Source organism: Cupressus sempervirens, chromosome 5 (genome assembly GCF_028749045.1).
Source record: "Cupressus sempervirens isolate cs-2001-9-10 chromosome 5, ASM2874904v1, whole genome shotgun sequence".
NCBI lineage: Eukaryota > Viridiplantae > Streptophyta > Pinopsida > Cupressales > Cupressaceae > Cupressus > Cupressus sempervirens.
The window spans coordinates 57088820-57114475 of NC_143122.1; the positions used below are offsets into that span (position 1 = coordinate 57088820).

At 31.9% G+C, this 25656-nt stretch overlaps 1 protein-coding gene across 1 annotated transcript; it reads left to right on the plus strand.

Annotated features, from left to right (window-relative positions):
* Positions 1 to 5319: 5319 nt before the first annotated feature.
* BAM1 (beta-amylase 1) lies at positions 5320 to 9098 on the plus strand. Its single transcript, XM_089828579.1, has 4 exons — positions 5320 to 6659; positions 6776 to 6986; positions 7610 to 7720; positions 7955 to 9098. The coding sequence occupies exons 1-4, from the start codon at positions 5923 to 5925 to the stop codon at positions 8759 to 8761; spliced, it is 1866 nt and encodes a 621-aa protein (XP_089684705.1). The 5' UTR covers positions 5320 to 5922; the 3' UTR covers positions 8762 to 9098.
* Positions 9099 to 25656: the final 16558 nt, after the last annotated feature.

Consider the following 25656-nt stretch of genomic DNA (forward strand, 5'->3'; position numbering starts at 1 on the left):
TGTGGCCTCTAATTAAGTTCCCAAGCCAAGATTTCTTCATAAATTATTTAGCCTTTGCAAAATAGGTTTACCCAGGGACTTTCTATTGAAAGTATATTAGGTATTCTCTCAAAACTATTTCATAAATTTCATATGATTTAAAGCAAGCACTTTCATTCAAAAGTACACGATAAAGGTACTTTCGATAGAAAGTAAAGGACTTTCTATCAAAAGTCCTTAGGGGTTTTTGCTGAAACTCTCCAACCAAAAATTTTGGCTTTTCAATTTTGGAGGAATTTCTTCTTCCAAAAGCATTTAACCTACTATTGTGGGTTCAAATATATGATAGCTTAGACACAAATAATGGGTATATAAACAAAAGAACTAGAACTCAACTATAATACACGATTAAATAATTTAATAAACTGCTATAAAATATTATACAAATCCAAGATTAAAACCATTAATATTCTAAATAGTTTTTTATACTACTTCCCAATATAAATAACTAAATATAATTTATTTATTTATTATCGTAATTCAAATAATATAACCTTGGATCAATTATCTTAATTATCTTTAAAATATTTATTTATTTCATAAACTTGTTTTTTTTCATTTCTCAAAATACAAATCTATATTATTTAAATTTTAAGTGATAAAATCAAAGTAAAATTAAAAATAATATGGGCAAGAGATGGAGTAATGTCATGGAGGGATCCAAAATAGTGTTAAACTACTTAGCAATTGAGTTGTAAATTAGTTGTAATAATTGAGCTCTTAGTTATAACTATAATGACATGAAAGAAGGCAGATAATAAAAATGTTTAAAAGTGGACTAATTTTAAGGAGTAGAACATTGTAGACAAATATTTGCAAAGATAAGTTGAAAGAGATTAATATTATATTTTTGATCTATTATTTTGGTATATTAACACATTGTTTGTACTCTTTTGGAGTTTCACGTGTTTGCAAAATAATCTTGAGTTAAATGTTGCATCTCATATTATTTATGGGTATTGTTTGTACTTTATTTTTATTTTTACTTTTATTTTCATTTACTACCAAGTGGATCAATATAACTTAATATTTGATTTGATTGCGTAGTTTAATATTCAGTTTTCTTTAATCCACTAGAAAATTCTATCAAGAGCATGCCAAAAATCATACAATACAGTTCAATTTTGATATGCCAAATTAAATGTGTGAGCAACCTTGGAGAAGTGTAACTCCTATATGATATTATATACCTTTAACAAATATATAAAATAACTTTTAAATTATGCATAGTGTTTTCATAAGTGAAGTTGTATGAATTTCATATTATATACATTAATAAGACATTTTTGATTTTGTAGAGTTCATATTTTCTCAATTTGTAAATATTGTATGGCTAATGAATTGAGTTGTAAATAATATTTGATATTAGTGCTAAGGAGCTAGTGTGATAAAAAATTTGCAAGTGCCTAATGAACCATACTAGAAGCACTAGCTATGGACATCCATAAAAACCCCCTCAACAAAATAGACATATTAATCTACAATCAAGACGGCATGGTAAATAACACATGGCTCATCAACCCCATATTATAACTACAATAACATTTGTTATGTAAAAATTACTTCGAGAAGGAACCTTAACCATCATGTTTGAATCCTTATCTTGTAGCGATCCAAGGGAATTAAAAAAGGAATCAATAGGTAAATCCATTTTCAATCCTTTAAACATTATAAGTAGGGACCAACAACCAATATGACAAAGCCTTCTAGACGTAAACATGCTAAGGTCCATCTGTATATCTGGCAAGCTCCAAAATCCTCAAAATCCACTATTAGAGCTCTAGGTTTTTAATTTCTCATTACATGAATGCCATGAAATCAACCACCATTTCCTCCTTAGAATGTTTGCATTTCTAACTATAATTGAGCTCTTAGTTATAACTATAATGACATGAAAGAAGACAGATAACAAAAATGTTTAAAAGTGGACTAATTTTAAGAAGTAGAACATTGTAGACAAATATTTGCAAAGATAGGTCGAAAGAGATTAGTATTATATTTTTGATCTATTATTTTGGTATATTAACACATTGTTTGTACTCTTTTGGAGTTTCACGTGTTTGCAAAATAATCTTGAGTTAAATGTTGCATCTCATATTATTTATGGGTATTGTTTGTACTTTATTTTTATTTTTACTTTTATTTTCGTTTACTACCAAGTGGATCAATATAACTTAATATTTGATTTGATTGCGTAGTTTAATATTCAATTTTCTTTAATCCACTAGAAACTTCTATCAAGAGCATGCCAATAATCATACAATAAAGTTCAATTTTGATATGCCAAATTAAATATGTGAGCAACCTTGGAGAAGTGTAACTCCTATATGATATTATATACCTTTAACAAATATATAAAATAACTTTTAAATTATGCATAGTGTTTTCATAAGTGAAGTTGTATGAATTTCATATTATATACATTAATAAGACATTTTTTATTTTGTAGAGTTCATATTTTCTCAATTTGTAAATATTGTATGGCTAATGAATTGAGTTGTAAATAATATTTGATATTAGTGCTAAGGAGCTAGTGTGATAAAAAATTTGCAAGTGCCTAATGAACCATACTAGAAGTACTAGCTATGGACATCCATAAAAAACCCCTCAACAAAATAGACACATTAATCTACAATCAAGATGACATGGTAAATAACACATGGCTCATCAACCCCATATTATAACTACAATAACATTTGTTATGTAAAAATTACTTCGAGAAGGAACCTTAACCATCATGTTTGAATCCTTATCTTGTAGCGATCCAAGGGAATTAAAAAAGGAATCAATAGGTAAATCCATTTTTAATCCTTTAAACATTATAAGTAGGGACCAACAACCAATATGACAAAGCCTTCTAGACGTAAACATGCTAAAGTCCATTTGTATATCTGGCAAGCTCCAAAATCCACTATCAGAGCTCTAGGTTTTAAATTTCTCATTACATGAATGCCATGAAATCAACCACCATTTCGTCCTTAGAATGTTTGCATTTCCTAGGCTTCTTTCCATTCCTTGAACCTAATCAATCTCCTTGTACTACAAGAGTGACAAATCTTCGCAGATCCATCAACACCACCAAAGACAATTTGGAGTTGGGAAAAAGTCATATCACTAAAATAAAACAGAGATTTCCATGGTTAAAAAGCTTACATACCATGCCACTAACTTGGTGTGACCATAAATACTTAACCAATAATAATACACATCTTATTAACATCTTTGATTTCAACTGTGTAATGATATATTTAGCTTCTAAATCCATTATAAAATAAAGATTTATAAATTCTTACTTCTATTTATTTAATATTAAATAAAATAAAATTAAAAACATTACAAATAATATCTTAATTTTATACTTTAAAGAAAACTACATATGCAATTTCAAAATACACCGAAAGTAGAAATACCTAAAATCTAATAAAGAACCAAATTATGAGTTTTCTAGAGCAACTAAACTGCTTACTCCCTAAACAATGCTCGAAATTGTTTTTTAAGAGAGATACTCATCCTTCTCCTATACATTACCCTCTTTAATTTTTCTAAAGAACTTACATTTATCCCTTCCACACAAATACCTATTTCCAAATTTATATATTCGAAACTCAATTTAAACCGTCTAAGTTTAATGAAAGGTGTGAATGGTCTTTAAGGTCAACCAAGTTTACAATCAAATGAATGCAATAATGACATTTAATTATAAGAAATCACATGCATAAGAGTGTGTATTGGTTGTTCAATATCCTTTGGAAGGGACACAAACACTATTATTTTTTCCACCTTAGGCTCCTCAAGCTTTGGGAAATGAGTGGATGATTGTAGAACAAGCAAAGCAAGATACAAGCAAAGGCTTTCTTGAACGCTTCTTCCCTCAAGACTAAGGAAGTAAAAGACAACACCAATAATTAAGCTAAGGAAAGCAAAGCATACCCAACTTTCTTTGTTGCTAATTACTTTTAAATTATTAATTAAAACTGGTAGTTGAGGAAAATATAATGAAAATGAGTTGAAATATTTAAAATAAATATATATTGAACAAAGTAATATAAAGATGAAAAATTGTTATAATATAAAGATAATTTTTTTTTTATATAAATACATAAGTAATATTTTTTTTAATTACACTTTTTAGTTGTCTATCTAAAATTTAAAAATCACTCAATAATTAATAATTCAATTGAATTTATTTGATTATAACTTTGGATTTTAATATATATTCAATAAAATAAATTTTTCTTATTTTTAGTTAAAAATTAATTATTCATATTGTTAAACACACATTAATTATTACTTTTATTTATTTATTTAGAATAGAGAATTCATTAAATGATTTTTTTAGTCTGCTAGCTTAAAGCTAAGGTTTGATTGTGGAGCACGAAGTGACCCAAAAGTATCATTTCAAAATGTTCTTGCAGAACCCGCTATGCACAAATAGTCACCGACTCAAAAAAATACATTCTAGGACATGTGTTTTCATTTTTTGGAGCTCATTTAAAAGGGGCAATTAGAGGGGGGATGCCCTTGCGTGGATGCTCCTGAGTCCTTGGCTCTAAGTCGAAGAGGTTTTAGGCACGAGTGGGACCGTATCGGGTTCGTAAATGGTTTCAATGGTGACCTTCGCTGGTTGGTAGCTCTCGAGCGTCGGCTGAATTTTCTCACAAATCTGAACCCTAGATTTTAAAAAATGGAGTTTAAAAATATTAAACATATTTTAATAAATCGAATAAAATGAATATCCCTTGTTTTAAATAAAAAGAACAATTATTCATAATCCTAAACGCTAAATTAATAACAATTTTTTAATGGCTATCTAGAATTATAAGTTTTTACGATAGGATCTTTGACGTATTGAACTAAACTTCTCTTTGATGAGATCAGAAGATATAATCTCCCTTCAACTAAGCATTAAAAACATCCAATTAAATTTATTTGATTTTCCAAAGCTCAATAGCCATGCAGCTAAATATTACTTTAATCATCTAACAGGAATAACTACTCGAATGTTCTCTAAACATCTGCCCTAAACTTTTTTAAAATGATAGGTGATCTCACACGAACTTTCCACCATCGCATGAGTGAAACCATGAGAACCGTGGGATAAGAGAGGGATCTTGGCTGTCACATAAGAGCAATAAACCAGATAAATAATTATTTCAACTTTCGTGGTGATAAGCCAAGTGTCTGAACTTGAGGCAATTATGACTCACACGTGTCCAAACCCAGCGCTTCCAAAGAATCCAATAGCCTCTATATATATAGGCGATGCGCGTAAAGGATCACAACTCAAATTCAATTGAATCGAATCGGATTAGCGCTAAAGCTCTCCTCCTGCAAACAGATACTATTCTCATTTAGATTTCTCGCTGATTCCTGAGTCCCCTGTCCCCACGTAATCCCGTGTAAGTATTCAAATTGTGTTCATTCCAGTGGATGTGGCTCAGATTTTGATTTTATCAATTTCAATTTTGTTGGGTCAATTTCAGTGTAAATAAATTCAATCTGGGTCTTACTTAGATCTGGTTTTTGCTTACCCTAGATTTCAGTGTATATAAATCCATTTTCTCGTAGCCCAGATTTTGTTTCATCTAACCCCATCTTGTTGGGTATCTTTCAATTCAATTGGGCGTTGTTTACTTTTCGATTCTTAATAATTCCCCATATTTGTGGGTGTCTTCTATAGTATCAACATACGCTGAATTCATCTATTTATATCTAGATTTGGTATTTTTTTCAGTGCTAGATTGAGCAATTGTTTCTTGGCAAATTCCCTGATCAAAATCCCTTCCCTTTGAGATCCTTTTATTTTAGGGTTTTCAGAAGGTCATCTGGGTTGGCCCTCTTTTGTCATTTGATTCATTTGTTATATTTGTCACCATAAGAGCCATGGCTCTTCATATAGGGTCCCTTGGAGGCATATCTTCTTCCCACAAGCCATCAACCCCTGATTCATCAGATGCAACTCTTATATCAGCTCAGTGGAGGCCTTCTATGGGTCTGAATTGTAGAACCCAAAGGCCCAAGGCAGAATTTGATGGATTGCATTTGGCAGCTGGTCCGTCTCCTCCCGTAAGCCCGTGCGGCCCTTCTCCTCCCGTAAGCCCTTGCGGCGCCTCTCCAACATCAGAGGACAGATTTAGAAAGTTTTTCCAACCTCAGTATGCCCAAAATGGCTCACTTAGGGCAGATTTATCAGTGGCTTGCAAGGCATTTGAGGCCCAAACGGAGGCTCCTCCTTCCACTGATAATTGGCAGGCAGAAGCGGTTCGTCAGTTTGAGAAAAGCTATGAAGAAATAGAGCATGTTTTGACCCCCAGTACTGCAAGGAAGCACGATTCAGGGAGAGTCCCAGTGTTTGTTATGCTTCCCCTGGACAGCATAACTCACAACAATACTGTCAATAGACGAAAGGCGATGAATGCCAGTTTTCAGGCCTTGAAGAGCGCTGGTGTCGAGGGAATTATGATGGATGTTTGGTGGGGACTTGTTGAACGAGAGGGCCCCGGGCAGTACAATTGGTCCGGCTACAGAGAGCTTCTTGAAATGGCCAAAAAACATGGATTGAAGGTTCAGGCTGTTATGTCGTTCCATCAGTGTGGAGGAAATGTTGGAGATTCTGTTACGTGAGTATATTAGTGCCATTATATCTTTGGTTTTTGTAGTTTGGAAACATATAGATGTGGAATTTTTTGGTTTAGGGTTCTGATTTGTAGTTTCTTTGTTATGTTTGATTGAGCAGTATTCCGTTGCCCAAATGGGTGGTTGAGGAAATAGATCATGATAATGATCTGGCCTACACAGACCAGTGGGGTAGAAGAAATTATGAGTATCTTTCACTGGGATGTGATGAGCTTCCTGTCTTGAAAGGGAGGACGCCTGTTCAATGTTATGCAGATTTCATGAGAAGCTTCAAGGAAAGTTTCCAAGACCTTCTTGAGGAAACTGTTGTGGTAAGTAATTGTCAAATCTCATAATTCTAGTTTTGATGCTGTTATATATGAAGTATTTATAGTTATGGGTAGATAAGTTGTGGCTTTTGGTGCCATGTATAAGAAACCCTGCATCGTCCTCTTGATTGATTTTCTTCTCTGAGCTTGCTCTCAACCTCAGATGCTTGTTAGGTAGTTTAATTTTCGAATACGAGAAGTTAGTTTATATCTAGAGACATGATATTCTACAGTCCTTTCTAATTGAATTAGTATTGCTTCTGGTAAAACTGTCTTCTCACTTTCCGAAATTCTGATGATGGTTCATTATCAGGATGAGGTAAATTCTGATGATGGATCATTATCTGGATGAGTTAAATTCTGCCGATTACACGGTTCTGAACATAAGCATACTTATTCAACGTTTTTGAGATACATCACTGATTACTTAAGTGAATATTCAAGGTTGTATTTCATTGATCAAATCGTTAGATGCATCCTTGAATCCTCATGTCTAACTATCTGTTCTCAAGTTTGTTAGAGGTGCTTCATCTCATAGTCTCAAATTTCAATTTGTTTATCTTCCTATTTCGTGTAAAGAGTTTATATCTGGTAGTGAGTTAACGTGGTCCTTATATGTGATTCAGGAAGTTCAAGTGGGGATGGGACCTGCAGGGGAGTTGCGGTATCCATCTTATCCAGAGGCAAATGGTACATGGAGATTCCCCGGGAATGGTGCTTTTCAATGCTATGATAAGGTACTCACATGGAACCAATTGTATACTTCATAGGAATCTTTAGATCCTTGGTTCTGCTTTTCATGTCCTTTTCCTTTTTTAATAAGTCGAGTTTGGTCATCGAATTGCCTCTTTTTCCTCTCTTCTTTTACCTAAATCTATCTATACAGATTCTATTGATTTAGGTTTGTTTTCCTTGTTTTATATCTTATAACTGGTGATTAAATTGGCTTTTTTTTCCTTCCCTGATTGCAGTATATGCGGGCTAGCCTGAAAGCTGCGGCCGAAGCCAAAGGTAAAAAGGATTGGGGTTCTGGAGGACCAACCGATGCTGGGGAATACAACAACTGGCCAGAAGATACATCCTTCTTCAAGCGTGAGGGCGGCTGGAAAAGTGCTTATGGTGAATTTTTCCTAGAGTGGTATTCCGGTATGCTTCTTGCCCATGGGGAGAGAATCCTTTCAGCAGCTGAAACAATTTTCCGTGGCACTGGTGCCAAACTCTCTGGTAAAGTGGCCGGCATTCATTGGCATTATGGCTCAAGATCTCATCCCCCTGAGCTTACTGCCGGGTACTACAATACCCGTTTGAGAGATGGGTATTTGCCCATAGCCCAGATGTTTGGAAGACATGGGGTTGTTTTCAACTTTACTTGCATTGAAATGAAAGATTATGAGCAGCCAGCAGATGCTCAGTGCTCACCGGAGAAGCTCATTAAACAAGTTGTTCTCGCGACAAGAAAAGCTGGGGTTCCTCTTGCCGGGGAGAATGCTCTTCCAAGGTATGATGAAGGCGCACACAATCAGATTCTTAGCAATGCAAGTCTTCGATTGGCAGAAGATGGTGGAAATGAGATGGTTGAACCCATGTGTGCCTTCACATATTTGAGGATGAATCCACAATTGTTCCAGAATGATAATTGGAGGAAGTTTGTGTCGTTTGTAAGGAAGATGAGTGAAGAAAAGCCAAACACATGGGATCAAGAGCACAGGGATACTGAGCGTTTTGTTCATGCCACTGTTCCTCTAGTCCAGGAGGCTGCTGCTTTGATGCATGGTTAGGTTCAAGAAATCTTAAACTCCCTCTTAATGGAGTTAATACTTTGTATTACTTTTGTAGTTTCACAGAGGAGTTCGTGAGACATAGATAAGGCTCTTATCCATTGAGCTTCTGCTGCTGCCTCATTCTTCTATTTTATATGATGGCAGTCAAATTCCATATAGGTATTTTAGCTATTAGTTAAGATAATGTTGATAATGTTGTAAGTTATATCTTCCCATGGAGATAAAACCTCGTAAATTATGTCTGTCAATGGAAGACATAATGAAAGTATGATTCTGGAAAAAAATTGTGTTCAAGTCTACAGCATAATAATGGGTGATCATTTTCTGATGTTCACATGATGGTTTTAGGTCGTGTTAACAGTTTTGATTTCAGCATTTATATCAGATTGTTGGAAAAAGTGGGGCTGTACCTGCCTATACAAGATTGTTTGGTATGGATTTTAATATATGGCCTTATCCAAATAGAATGAACTTGAATTGATAAAATCAATAAACTTTGAAGCAAAAGAATGGTTCTCATTAATGCAGAAGCAGCTGTTTCTTCTCAAGTCCAAAGAGAAGCTTTGTAAAATGTCACAAAAGCTCTCCTTTGTGATCTAGGAAATAATATAATAAACTCTTCATGACTTTCGTTCTTTTTTATCAAAACATTAATAATGTGCGAGAAGCAACTTTTCAAGTACAGTTTTCATTTGCACAACGAGCTTAGAGATAATCTGTTTACAGACCATTTTCTGTAAGATGAGCAGATGAGCATTTATTAAAAACATTAATAATGTAAGCAAGCCTAGAGATTATCTGTTTACAGACACTCTTTTGCAGGATATAAAGTGTTTATTGCAGCTTAAAGTAATCATCTGCAATATGGGTATGGGTGCATGACGTTTCATCGAGGAAGAATTTATAAAGGAAGCTGCTTTTCTATATTCACGTTGTCACAAACGAAGAAAACAAAATAAACTAAGAACCTGAGCAGTTATTTCTATTATGCCAATGACGAAACTGAGAACCTGGCCGAAATTAGAATTTCCTTGTGGAAATCTCTACTCAAGTGAAAGCTTCTGCTAAATAGTTTTTTCAACAATTTATGTAAAACCGTTCAATCAATCATCTCCCCTTTTCCACCAAATTAGAAATTGCTTATCGATATCTTTCTTCCAATCAAAGCTTTGTTCTGTATTTTTTTGAACAAATCTCATGTAAAACTCTGTTCAATCAATTATCTTCTCTTCTACACCTTCCAAACTCTCTGTACTACATAGTATAAGATCCAGAATGTCGATGGAAGATTAATTATCATATTTACATTGCACAATAATGTGACAGAATCGTAGTGAACGTAGAGATTTGTTTGAGGGGCGAGAAACTTGAAAAAATGCATCAAATAGGGAAACAGAGCAAGTCTCACATGATGGTATGTAAAGAATAGTGGAAATTTATTCCAAACTGACAGGTGCAGAGGTGGTCTTATATCCATATATGATTAGTGTTTTTTCAATGAGACTATCCACTTATATTGTACGGGAGTAAAGAGTTCCCATTGCAGGGGGGGATTTCATAGTGATAGAGGAGGGAATGAAATAGATAGATTGGGATGATGGCAATGTTAGGAACACCAACATAACTATTCTAGGCTGGGGTCTTATGGGCACCCGCTTGCTTAAAAATAGAGCGGGTGTCGCTGAATCTTTTTAGGAACATTTAAAGAGGAGCAGTCTCATGGCATTACATATAAATCTGTTTAAAAAAATGAGCTCTTAAATTGAAGGACATATTAAAAATATAAATTGTTGTTTTAAAATTTTTTGGCAAGATAATTTCAATTTGGAGAGAAAATGAAGGGTAGGTTATTGCCTTGCCATCAAGGTTCAAATCTAATGGGGATGAGGTCCCCCGTTTGTGACCTCACTGGTTCATAGCTCCATCAAAAGCGTTTACCCCTCTTTCAAAAAGAAGGGTAGGTTATTGCCAAGTGGCAGAATTCTTTCTTAAACAGTAGGGGCTATTTCCAGCCCCCCACTTTTTGCATTCACTCAACTAAAAAGTAGGGGCTCCTAGTTAATAGAAAAAGATTCTAAATTAAACTTTAGCCCCCTTAAAATATTATCATGGGACCTCCAGCACCTTAAATATAGAGCACCTTAAATATAGAGCCCAAGCCTCCATGTGACCCCAAAGTTAAATGGTGAACTTTTTATCACTCTTTAAGGATTCCATTAAGGGAGGAAAACAAGCTGGGTCAACGACTCATCAAGAGCATGATGATTAGTTGAAAAAGAATCTAGTTCGCAATCATTATTCATAATTAAGATGAGCCGACTTTTCACTGGGTGGAAGTACACACTAGTATACTATATTTTATAGGGCACCTCCTCCAATTCTGGACCACTTTGTTCGCTTTGAGTGCTTATTTAATCGTATGTATATTAATTGATTTGTTCTAGTATTAACGTACTACCATGTATGGGATCTTTACAAATTAAAATACAAAATTAAAATTACACATGTGAAAGCGCTGTAATATAGCAAAAGTATAATTATTTAAAATGGTACAAGATTTGGTTCTCTTTGAAGTATGTATTCAGTTGTGCTGAAAGGGGAGGAAATTTTTAAAAATAAATCTTTAAAATGATACAAGACTGTTTTTTTTGGTATTTATTTAAGGATTTTTAATTAGATCTTTTTATTAAAGTCAGCACTAAAAAAGGTTGTTGATTCTTGCATGGTTAGAGTCTAGAGGTATCAATAAAGATCAACACATTAACATTAAAGGTGATTATCATTACAAGTATAGATGTGATCACTATTACAAGTATAGGCATGAATGATGATACACTAATAGTTCATCTTAAGAGCGAGTAGACACTTCACTTACACAAGGTGGGGAGGAGAATTGTCTAAACAATAATATCACTAGGATTTCACGAGCGGGAGCAAGTGATGGAACCCCATTGGAAAGATTATCAACACTAAGGGAGAGTGTTGAGAAGGTTCCATATTGTCAACTAAAGATTGGAGCAGAGAAGGGCCTAAACAACTAGAGGTGGTTGTAATATTAGTAGGATACACATAGCTATAGGGGCTAGATATGCAACATGAATGTCATCTATATCTACAACCTCAGCTATATCTACAATATGAGCATCCTCTCATCATTTAGTATTTATTTGGCTAGATATGTAACATGAATGTCATCTATATCTATAATATGAGCATCCTCTCATCATTTAGTATTTATTTAATTATTTTAGATGTTTATATTAATTTATTTGATCTAGTTTTGATTTACCATGTATTTTATTTTTACAAATGAAAATAAAAGCTAAGATCACATGAAAGGACAAAAATGGAGAAAATAATATAATGATTTAAAATGGAAGAAATGTACCATGCATTTTATCTTTACAAATGAAAATAAAAGCTAATAACATGTGAAAGAGAAAATAATAGAATTGTTTAAAATGGTACAAGTTCAAGCTCAAAGCTTTGTAAACAAATAATAAAAGCTAAATTACATATGTGAAATGATAAATATAGAAGCACTTTAAATGGTTCAAGTTCATTAATCTTCATGTACAGAACTACATATTGTGTTTCAAGCTTAGCATTTTGTACATTTGAGATTTATATTTGTAAATTTGTGTGTTCATTTTTTTCAGCATTTGAACATTTTATAAGCATTTGAAAATTTAATTAATATTTAAAATTTTAAGAGTTTATTTTTGTAATGCTTTTAAATGAAAGGGGGGAAAATAGAATTATCTAAAGTAGTTCAAATCTCTAATTGAGCACGTAAGAGAGTATGTAACTTGCCTCGAGCTTTTAATGAATTTGCTTTAAATTTGAAATTTTGAATGTTAGAATTTTCTACAATGTTTACATATATGTTCTACATTATTTAATAATTCTAACATGTTGAGACTTGTCCTCATACTAAGACTTCTTAGAAATGTCTTGAGCAAATACACGATCAAAAGAATTATCACTAATAGTTGGGTCAACAAAACAATGGTCATCTAGTACTTTATATAATTTAGATATGTTGAGACTTGTCCTTACTTCAAGACTTCTTTGACTTAAATCTCAATCTTAGAAATGTGTCTAAAAGCTAGACCATCAAAAAAATTATCAACATTTCTAACATTAAGGTCATTAAAATTATTGTCATCCATGGACGTTCTCTTGATTCTTGACAACACAAACTAATAATACCTCTTTCTAGTATAACTGATGCAACACTATTGTTTATTGACATTATAAAGTTTTTGCGTTAGTTTACTAAAACAAAGTAAAATAATACATTTTTTTAAATATATAGCTTCAGGAGAAGTATTTCTATATATGACTCTCTCTCTCTCTCTCTCTCTCTCTCTCTCTCTCTCTCTCTCTCTCTCTCACACACACACACACACACACACACACACATTCATGGTTATTTATATATTAGAGAAGTCACTAATGATTGTTATATCTTCAGATATATGTTTACACACACACACACACACACACACAAGTGCAATGTTATAATCAAAATATAGATCGATTCTAAATAATTGATTAAGCATGGTTCAGTTTATCTTAACTACATACCCATGTAGGGACATGACCCTACGTGGCCATTGGCCACATAGAGTCATGGCCCTACAGGGGCATGTACTCCTTTGTTCTAATACTTATATCAAATTTGTCGATGGAAGTGAACATCAATCACAGTCAACAATGTTCAAGTCTACATTGGGAGATCAAACAGTCACAAGTTAATTATATCTGATCAATATAACTAGATCATCCTCTTCTTCTGATTATTATATCAGACAATACTAAATTGAATGTAGTCTAAAATCCGTTTAATAGACATTTATGATATTATCTATTAAGCAACAATAACTAGAGAAATTAGAATCTCTATCAAAGGTCCTTAACTTTTACACATTTTTCATCTTCATCAATTTCGACTTATATTGATATAAGTTGACTTATAGTCACATCAAATCTATTCAAATTATCAACAATTAAGTCTCACATATTTTCAAAGATTATTTTTCAAAATAATAATCTTAATTAGACTATTTTACTAATGCAACAAACCTATTTTGGACTAAACATAGTCTAGACAATCCATCGATACAAATTATAAAACATATATTCTCATGAGAGATGGATTCATGCAAATCACTACTCATGAAACATGGTTCAATGAGTTTGACTCAAAAACTACACAAAATCCTGATAACAACAACACAATATAGAAATTTGTTGATATTGAAAAGTTAAGATATTTTCATTTGTAACATAGTTAATAGAGATAAAAGTGTACATGAATAAACCCATTTTCTCCAATAAAATAGACTGATTCATGCCTCTGAGTCATGGGGAATGGACCACTTGTCTGCCAGGACATTTTGTAGTATTTTACTATACATATTCACTACCAAAAAACATTGAGAGACAATCACATTATACTTCTAGCTAATTATTTAATATTTGCCAAACATACTTGAGGTGATTTGGATGAAGTAGATACAAGATCCTCCATATTCAACCTCTATATTTCAAAATTTCAAATAGTTGAGTTTATCAATATTAGATCTTTGACAAATTAGAAATAGATTTAATACTTTCTTTCTTTTTCACATGGTCTTCTTTACTTTCTATAAGTTATACATGAACTAGAAAAAACCAATAATTATAAGGTTCTATCATTTGACATACAAGGTTTTGCACTACATGATGCAATTACCACTCAAATAACAAGCTTGTGCTTGGATGCCAAAGGAATTCAACCCAATTTGCAATCAATAAATAGATTAAAGATTATGTGTATATATGATAATCAACAATACTTACAAAATCAATCTAACATGAATATAAGTAAATGAAATAGTATGCATCCACATTCTTTTCACAAGAACTCCACCATCAACAATTATTGATAGCTAAATATTATTCAAAATCAAAATATATTCAATACAACAAGGCCTTTCATAGCTTTTAGAGTCTTAATCTATACTATACTCTTTTAGAGTCACTTTATACTCACAATATAGAATCAACATATATTACATTAGCATGTCATTATTTGAGCAACCTTGTGATATAGGAGCATCTATTGTTAATGTAATTTTCTTCATTTTATTGTTAAGATCCATATTTTGGATTGAATTATGTCACAAGGATCAACCTTAGGGGTTTACATCATGTGAACAAACATTTAAAAAAATTATGGTGCAATTTTGGGTTATGAAATGATGGAATTTTCTCTCCAAAATTGATTTTGGTTTGATTGATGTAAATAAGGTCCTTTTGGACCATTTAGGCCATATGGGCCTTAGGTTTGTGCCTTAAGTTGAAAAGTTGTCAAAAAAAAAGTTGTTAAGAAGTTGTAAAAGGTGAAAACATTGCAACTTTAAAAAAATGAGATAAGGGGATTGGTTTAGTTAGTTAGAGGGATTTATTTTGATGAAAAGGGATTGTACTCCCTCTCAAGAAGGAAGGAAGATGATGTAATGAAAGGAGAACTTGTTTTGGAATCACTGTGTTTTTTGTTTTTTTTGAGTTTTTACTGGTAACCAACCTGGAAATGTTCATTGTATGGACTTGCACACATTTATAAACAAAATTTAATAGTTCTTAGCTTTCAAGTTTAATTAATGTCATCCATTTTCATTGTATTTTTAGCAATTTATGTCATGTTCCCTCTTAGTTATCATGTCATGACAATTTTCTATGTGAATCAATTTGAAAAAACTACTTTGTATGGCTTTGTGCAGAAAGTGGAGGGGGAAATTTTGGTATTTAGTGTTTATAAACTATTTCAATTTGTTTCATGTGATTTTATTGAGTTTTACAAAATTTATTGCATGTTTGGCGATGATTGTCTTGAACCCTACCCAATGTTTTTAGCAAGTGAAGTTAATTTATAGAATGAGTTTCTTTGGTTGAAATTAGATGAGAATTTATGGAAACCTCTATTAAAACAATGCATGCTTCCTCCCTGAAGGAGAAGTTTGGAGGAGTTGTTCTATGCATGTTATTTAGGTATGTTGATCTCATTGTGTGGGTATCTTCTATTAGAAAAAATAGTTGAAAGATGGTTTATGGAAAAAATTATCATTTTAGTTGTTTGACGCATTGATGAGTTGTATGTCATCAAGAGACATGATTGGAGGTTATAAGAAAGACAAGAATGCATGTCTTTAGGTAAAATTGGAAGTTTTTCGTCAAATAGGCTAAAGAAGCAATGGGCAAGGTATGAATGTAGAATGTACCTAGAATGTATGATTAGATCTGTGTGTTTGGAAAATAATTCCTTCCTCCACATCACCTTGACATCTTTGTACAATATGATATATATGGACATATTCATCGAAATATCAATTATCTATCTAACCCACCCACAAAATACCAAGAATCATGCAATAATAGTTTGATCATACATGATGTCAACATATCACATAAAATACCTATTATGATGCCTCCACATAGATGATCACTTAGTAAAATCAACAATTATAAGGGTGAACCCACAATAATGGGTTCCACTTTAGTGGGATGAACAAAAATGAAAAAAATTGCAAAATGAGAAATTGAGTTTACCATATGTTCGTGCGAACACACTTATTGTGTTCGAGCGAAATTTTTTTTTAATCATGTTCGCGCGAACATATTTCGTATGTTCGTGCAAACATATGTTCGCGCAAACATGATTTGTATGTTCGCGTGAACATACGTTCACGCAAACATGGTAAACATGTTCGTGCGAACGCCATGTTTGCACAAACATGCAAAATCACAAAAAATTTAACCTTTTTTTCTTTTTTCTTTTTTTTTGCTCTTTTGACTGCCATAATTGCAGGAGAATGATCTCCTATTGTAAAATAAAAAATTTCAAAATGTGCTACTCGGAGCAAGCTTTCCAATGACTATAATTTTATTACATAATTTAATCATTAAGACTTTCAAATACGAGTTTAACTCATTATAGGTTCATTACCGATTAAACATCAACCGACTTTGACACCTCGAGAAAATTAGTAAATTAGGTCAAATTTTTTTTGAAAAATATGGAGGCACTGGCTTATTGAGATACCTTTCTATTCAAAAAAAAAAAAAAGGTTTATGATAAATTGACTTCAAATTATCTATGTCAAACGAAATGTATGTCTGAATTACGGTTCATGTCACTTCAAAACTTCATAAACTATACAATATTCATCAAAAATAAATCAAACCAAATGCAGACACTGGATATTGATGTTAAAAATCCAACGCCGAAAGAATTACTCCATTATCATTTCTAGAAAAAAAGTTATGTGTGTCAAACGGACTATCACTTTTTAAAATATTGAATTTTATTATGTACCACTTTTTGGAGGAGATAAAAAAAATTGACATAAATAATTTTTTTTTTTAGATTAAAAAATATGGTTACAAAGTAGGAACAAAGTACTCAGAATCACTAGTTTATGTCATCTTGAAATTATTTATAGTTTTGGAGATATAGTCACTTGAACGTGACGTTTGTTGCAAAAAATATTGATTTCAGTGTCAAAATTGGTCAAAAAGTGGAACCCATTATTGTGGGATCACCCATAACATAGTATGAATCAATAGTGAAAATATTAAAACTACCAATATACATGTATGCTATTGGTATAGTCATCATCATTAACTTCTAACTCCTTATAGCTCATACCAACTTAACATTACTCCTTACTATTTTTCATCTTCTAGGACATTACAGTGCTCTTAGAGTATGCAACATGAACACTCATTTTGCCACATGTATTCTTGCATCCCTATTCACATCTGAACAGATACTAATTGCATATGTAATTGTAAGCTTACTAAATGGCTTGTGGTTGTTATCACAACACCAACACATGTGAATACAAAACTAAGATGTACCAAGAAAATTGCAACATCATTATCACATACAAATATTTATGGTTGTTGTATTAGACAATATTTTTAACTTTTCCACACAATATTGTAATCATATGTAGGCAAACCTCTCCAACAAGGAGTATCTATATGTAAATATAAGAAAAGTCCTAATAACTTTTGATATATAATGATGTTGGATTTAGGTAAAAGGGATACTCTACAACAATGGAGGATTTATCTAAGAGATATTGGGATAAAACTGTAGTAAGTGAAGAGAGTTTTTGGGGTGATATATGGATATCCTAGAATAGAGGAAGATGGAGATCAAAGTAAAGCTTCAATTAGTGGGTGTTTTAAACATATTTGTAGCCATGGAGTTACTTTAAGGAAACATTAGAGATTAATAAACCTAGCACACAACCTTGGAGAGAAACTTATCTTTTGCAAGAGAGGGAGGTAAATTATGAGAAATTAGGAGGTTTCCAACCTTTAATATAATGTTTAAGATTGTATATTTATTAGGAAAAAATTCAAGACAAAATATTAGGATTTTAGAGGTTTAAAGAGCAATATTTAAAATTTAAATATGGACACTAATGCACTCGTGCACAATGTTCTTGAGGAGGGAGGACTCTCACTTTTGGAAATGGAAAAAACACAAAAATGTAAGGCTTTTCATAGTTTTCTAACTCATTGGAGAAGAAGTTTACGCTAGAAAATTAATAAAATGATAATTATAACACGTCTAAGGAGTGTACACCAAAATGAGAGAGAAACATAAGTTGAAAATTGTGAAGGATGTGATATTTTATCTTACTGAGACTTTTTGTATATAAAGAACCAATTTTATTGTCATTTTTACTTTTATAAATTTAATTCCCAACTACATGAGGTGATTGTTTGGTGACCAAAAGGGTTGATCATAATATGTAGTACAATATGATAACATTTACCAGGCATGGAGATCCCCTTTTATTTTCTTATGTCTTATTTGATGGGGGTTATCTTTGGATTGGGAAGGATGATGGTATTTTTAGTGATGACACTCGTTGGAAGGAAGAGTTAAATATTAATAGTACTTAAAATAAAAAGCACTAGGAGATGACATATTTGACGTTACATTTTTTTGAGTTGAGGATTCTCATTTTTTTTATCTATCATTGATATTGTATGAATATGTCAATCTTATTGAAATGATATCTTTGATCATATATTGTTGGTTTGTGAATATTCGAATGGTTTTAAAAAAGAATATTATAGATTAAGACTCCAAAGTCCAAAGATATTGTTGTATTGAATTTGTTTTGATTTTAACTAATATAACCATAAACATTATTTGGTGTAAGATTTCTCTTGAAAATATTTCCCACATAAAACTTTGTGTCTTGTTTAAACTATTTCATTGTTTTGTATAGGGAAAAATCACCTCATTAATGAATGGTTGAAAAAGATAATTGATTATCTCCTTAACCTCGCATCTGTCAATCACACTTTAAAAGAACCAATTGATCCATAACTCATACCAAGTCTAATTTAAAATCCAAACTCTTGATCGTCTAAATCTCTCAAATAGATCTTTCTAAATCTACTCAAAATGTTTAGGTCAATCTATAAAATCCATAATAAACCACAAAAAACAAATCTATAATTATTTTACTAAGAATTCCATGAAACCCAAAAGTAACCCAAAAAGCATATCTATAAACAAAAACACTATTATATATATTTTTTAAAGTGCATAACAATGATAACAATAGTGCTGGTGTATTTCCCATGACCAATCTCATAGCTTTCTTAGTGGAGAGAAAAACAAGGCGCTCTTTAACTCTGTTAGAGTTGGAAAGGAGCGGACTACACTAATTCAGAAAACCCTAATTTTGAACGTGGTGAGAAAAAAAGATGAGACGTCAACATTACAATGACGTTGTCATACAAGTTGAACCGCTCACATTTTGTCACGAGAAAATGTATTGAGGTTAGGAAATGTTTGGCAGGAATAGACAAGATAATTTAACTTTCATACTTTTGGAAAGAATATAAATGAAATCTTTGCATATTCCATAGGCCAATTTGAATATTTCACGCCCATACCACATGGGTGGCATTAATCCCATTGCCTCTCATAAATGTGGTGCTTTATCTATGAGGTGGACATGTGATTAAAAAGAGGTCCAATGTCCAATACAATACAATACAATACACACAATAAATTAGGGTTTTTCTTCATTCTTTACCACCGCCATGATGGGATAATATTTAGGTAAGATATACAACTTTTATATCATGCCATTTTTATAGTGAGTTGATGAGAGAATGAGTTTTAATTGCTAGTAAACCCTAATTTTTCATGTGGGGTTAGAGGAAGATATGATACACATTAAGGTGGTGACATTTTGTCACCAAGAAAGCAATAAAAGTAGTTTTTGGGAAGCACATATTCCACTAATGTTTGGCAACTTTCTTGACGGTTGACTACATTTAATTCAAAAAAGTGAAACCACCTTATCTAGTTGTTGAATATATATATATATATATATATATATATATATATATATATATATAGTGTTTACGAAAAGATGTTTTAAATTTAATTTATTTTTATGTTTATGTAAAAATAAGAAAGTTTATGAATTGTTGACAAAAGAAATTGAAACAATTCTTATTGTTAAATTTTTACGCTTCTCTACTCACTTTTGAAGTGTGTTACAAACATTTCTACTAGTGTTTTGTTTTTGGTCTATATTTGTAGCAATCAATACCTATGTTGATCTCGTTTGACATTCTTGAGTGGTAGTTGTTAAGAATTAGTACTCTTGTTACAACGCAAAACTTAATCAAATTTTATGAATTTTACAAGATTTGATGAATTCCAGATCTTTAAGATAATAATGTTGTCTTAAAGCTCCTCATAAACATGTCATTCTTAGATTCAAAGCATGAAAAAACTAAGTGAAAGTTAATATTTTTTAATCCATCTTTCCTTACCTTTCCATACTCTCTTTATCTAACACTTTCTAGATATCCCTAGAAATAAATTCTCTACACGTGACTCACCCCTCACAATTGATACATAATGTACTTTCTTCTCATCTACAATGCCTCTGGTTTCATTTTGAAATGCCTTAACCAATGTACCTTTATTGCAAGGAGAGGGATATTCTTCTAGGATAGAGTGTGCAAGAAAAATATATTAGAAGGCATTATTGAAGGAGAATGGGCGACTTCAATGTCAATTTTTTTAAAGAATAAATTATTAATTTTGCTCACCCAATATCAACTTTTTTCTCTCATGAATGTCATATTTGTTTGAAACACCTTATTTTACCTTTCACATTTTATGATTTCATGTCCACTTATAACATGTATGTGAGCTTTGACACATGTAAGAACTTCTAAATTGGATCACACACAAATTATAATTCTAAATGAAAAACCCACGTCTTCAAAGTTGTTTGAACATTGCATTATAATTCTATAGTGAAGATATTTGATTGCATTGAAACTGATTATACACATGAAAGCTCATTAAAATTGAACGGTCATTCTATGATCTGTTTTATAAAAATATTAAATTAAACGTTAAAAAATAATGTTCAACTTCAAAACCTATATAAAATAATAAAAGTTCAAAATAAACATCAAAAAATACTTTAAAAAATTACATTTCATTTAAAATTTAAGTTTTTCTAAAGAAAACAATTTGTTATTAAATGTAATATAGCCATATACAAATTTATGCTTAGTTCCTCAAAAAATGCTAATGAATTGTATATGCAATTTTGTAGTCATCTTTGTCATAGTTGTCACAATTAAAGAAGAATATCAAAGAAAATTAAAAACAAGAATAATGATACATTAAGGATATATAAAACTATATGATATTGAAAACAATAGGGAAAAGAAAGTTAAAGATGTATTTTATTCATATTTTAAAATCTTTATTAAATATATGTTTTATTTGTATTTTAAAATCTTTATCAAAAAATAAAAGGAATTAAACTAGTTACCCTAGATGATTAGATCTCCTCTATACAAGCTATATTTATTTGATTAGCACTTTGCAATTGTTGTCATTTAAAAAAAAGTCCCCACCTTTCAAAATGAAAAAGTGGTATCACATAAATGAGTTTGTTTGAATATATGTTTGTCAAACAAGAAGCATAATAGATACATTTTAGGTTCTAGGAAAGATTTCCAAGGTCCTTTTATGTTTCAATGTGTGAAAAATGATTGTTAATTTTCTATGTACTATTTTTCTTTAACTACCCAATCAGATGCCAAGGAAGACAATTAAAATGAGGACTCCTTTGTCCTTGATGCCAAGTCATCATGAAAAGGTAGTTTATTGGTGATGTGTAAAGTTTTCATCTTTTAATGTTGTCGTTGTTACTAAGTGGGAAAGTAGGATGATTTGGTAAGTATATTTTGTTTCTTGGTCAAGTATATTGGTGTTAAGTCACAACAACACTTTTTAATTAGATATTATGTTTCTACATTGTCTTCATTATGTTGGTGGACTTCAACTAAACTTAAATTTATTTTTGAGCATTTTTGTTATGCAAGAGCATCCTTGGGTTGTTAGCAATCTTGCATCACCCAAAAATATATTTGTTGTTTTCTATTTTACAATTACCTATCTAATAGTTTGTATTAAAAAATACTTGTTTGATATTTCCAAATTCCACGAGCTTGGATTCATATTGTGGACATATCATGGGCCATTACCCTAAGTATGCATAATTCTATGTGGCATATGGCAGAAGTTATGCTTCATCTTCTCAGGTGTTGTTTTCCTATGTTGCTTTTCATGTGATGCCTAGTATTTAACTTGACGAGGTTCTATATTATGTTTCGACATGGTCTTCATTATGTTGGTGGAATTCAACAAAACTTAAATTTCATTTTGAGCATTTTTGTTATGCAGGAGCATCCTTGGGTTGTTGGCAATCTTGCATCACCTAAAAATATATTTGTTATTTTATATTTTACAGTTACCTATCTAATAATTTGTATTGACAAACAAATGTTTGTTATTTCTAGATTCGCAAGCTTGGATTTATATTGTGGACATATCATGGGTCATTTTCCTAAGTATGCATAATCCTATGTAACACATGGCAGAAGTTATGCTTCATCATCTCAGGTGATTTTTTCCTATATTTCTCTTTATGTGATGCCTAGTATTTAATTCGACAAGGTTCTATATCTAAGAGTTAGCTTATGTGCTCTTAGTTCTGGGTAGATGGTTAACGTGTGGACCTATACCTGATGTTGCACAATGTTATCTCATGTATTATGTATTTAGTCATTAATTCATTGCAGGTATATCCTATAATATAAAGCATGTTTCCTATTATTGGAGATTGTGATCTCTAAGCCAACTTGTGTGTCTTGATGACAATATATGTAATGTCCTAGAGTCTTAGTGGAAGAAGCATGGGAGTATCATTCAAGAAGATACTTAGAGGAAGTTTGGATAGCAAACTTTGGTCTTTAATTTGGAATGTATTTGGTTGTAACCAAGAAGGCCTTATAACCCGACATATAGTATATTTTATCATGTGAGTAATCTTATGAATCAGTGGAATGTATGATGAACATTAGATGTAATTGAAGTTTAGTTGATGATAAAGTGGTTTCTTGTAATTATATCTTGTATACTTCTATTTTAGTGTATTTTTTGGGGGCTTGGTCATCTCCTTTGGGGATATACCTGCCTTGTACTGCATCAGATGGTATCAGGGCAATGTTTGATCTAATTGATCTTATCAGAGCTAGTTTATGATCTGGTTGTTTAATCTAGAGGTTGATCTTGTTGGTGACTGGTTAGAGAGTGGTTACATCTGATAGTTGTTGATTTCATCTTGGTTAAGCTTAAGAGCAAGCTTGTGAAGACTCGAAATCATTGATTGTGAGGTGGAAGATTGAAGTTTTGGCTCATAATTGTAGAGGAATTGTTCAAGTTTTGTTTGAAATCCTATTATAGACCTCTTGATCCTTGTTTGTGTATAGATCACCACAGTTTTAGGCAGTGACACCTTGTTGTAAGTCAGTATGCCACCTAGAAGAATGGACCCTACGAGGCTAGAGAATCTATTTGAAGAATTTAAAGCTGAGTCTAGGAATGGGATCTGAAATGTCTTGGATGGCTTGAGAAGAAACCTTGAAGCTGAAGAAGAATATGTTGAAGCTATTGAAACTATTGAAGTACCTAAAGTAGATATCCTTATAGAAGAAGAAAGATGGTTTAAGGATATGGCACAAGTTGGTAAGAGTCATGGAATGGAAGTTTCAAATTATTATGGTTCTCTAGATCTTGAGGAATTGATAGACTGGATTAATGAACTTGAGGATTATTTTGAGCTTGAAATTATCGTAGATCTACAAAGAGATATGTTAGCAAAAACAAAGTTGAAAGGTCATGCTACCTTATTGTGGAAAGAATTGCAAAATGACAAAGAATATAATTGGTTACAGTAATATGTTTGGACAGACTTCTATGGTGATTGATGAATAGGATTTGTGGATTAAGACTGAGCATGGGATTTATGTTATGAATTCTTTCAGATGTTCACAATTCCTTATGGAACATCTTTTGTCACCTTGGGTGTCTGATGCAGGAGCATTCTTGGGATGTTGGCGATTGTGCATCACTGAAAAATATTTTTTTTATTTTATGTTTTACAGTTACATGTCTGACAGATTGTATTGGAAAAAAATTGTATGTTATTTCTAGATTCTGCGAGCTTGGATTTTTATTGTGGACATACCATGGATCATTACCCTAAGTGTGCATAATCTCATGTGACATCTGGTGGAAGTTATGCTTCATTTTCTCGAGTATTATTTTCGTATGGTTCTCTTTATGTGATGTCTGGTATTTAATTTGGTGAGGTTCATATATTTAAGAGTTAGCTTACACACTCTTAGATCTAGGTAGTTGGTTAATGTGTGGACCTATGCTTGAGGTCACACAATATTATCTCATGTAGTGTGCATGTAATCATTAATTCATTGTGGGTCAGTCCTATAATGTAATGCATGTTTTCTATTATTGGGGATTGTGAACTCTAAGCCGACTTGTGTATCTTGATGACTATATATGTAATGTCATAGAGTCTTAGTGGAAGGAGCATGAAATTATCATTTAAGAAGATACTTTGGTCTTTAATATGGAATGTATTCGGTTGTAACCAAGAATGACTTACAACTTGGCATATAGTAGATTTTATCATATGAGATGTCTTATGAATTAGTGGAATTATGGTGAACATTTGATGTAATTGAATAGCGGGTTCGTTATTGAGATTAGTGGGACTCTGATTTAGTCTCACTAACAAATGTTCACAAGAACTTTTGTTAAATAGGTAACTATCATTCCTTGGTATTTTATTTTCAAGAATTTCAAAAGAAATCAAGATGGTGATTAAATAAAATAATGTTTAATATTTTCTTTATAATTCAAATTATGGTGCTACTAAAAGAAAATAAGTTTAAAGGTTAACAAAGATTATGTTAGTAAATGAAAAATACCACTGTTGGTTTTGCATTAGTTAAGATGGGCTTCAGAAAAAAAATTTCAACTATTTTAGATATAATATCAATTAGTAGATATAGGTATTAAGGTGCTCAAGCCTATTTCTATTTACTGTGACACAAGTGTAATCAATCTTTCATGGAATCATGCCATGCATTCTCTCACAAGGCATATTGTCATAAAAAAATAATTTCCTACAAGAGAAAGTTCTAGCAAATGAAATCCAGCTTGACCATGTGCTTTTACAAGCTCAAGTGCTTGATATTTTCACAAAAGCCTTACCTTAGGATATGTTTGAATGTTTCTAAGAATGATTGGGAGTTATCTCTCATTCATTACTTGGTTGATCTATGCATTAGTGTGGGAAAACTTTCTATCAAAAAGACTCATCTAAGTTACTACTCTTAGATGGTGGTTTTTGTTAGAGCAATTAGATATTTTCTAATTAACTCTAGTTTTCTTAAGCCAA

Coding starts and splice junctions, on each gene's coding strand:
- BAM1 (XM_089828579.1), top strand. CDS start 5,923: ATGGCTCTTCATATAGGGTCCCTTGGAGGCATATCTTCTTCCCACAAG. Junction 6,987..7,609: donor TTCTTGAGGAAACTGTTGTG/GTAAGTAATTGT, acceptor TATGTGATTCAG/GAAGTTCAAGTGGGGATGGG. Junction 7,721..7,954: donor CTTTTCAATGCTATGATAAG/GTACTCACATGG, acceptor CCCTGATTGCAG/TATATGCGGGCTAGCCTGAA.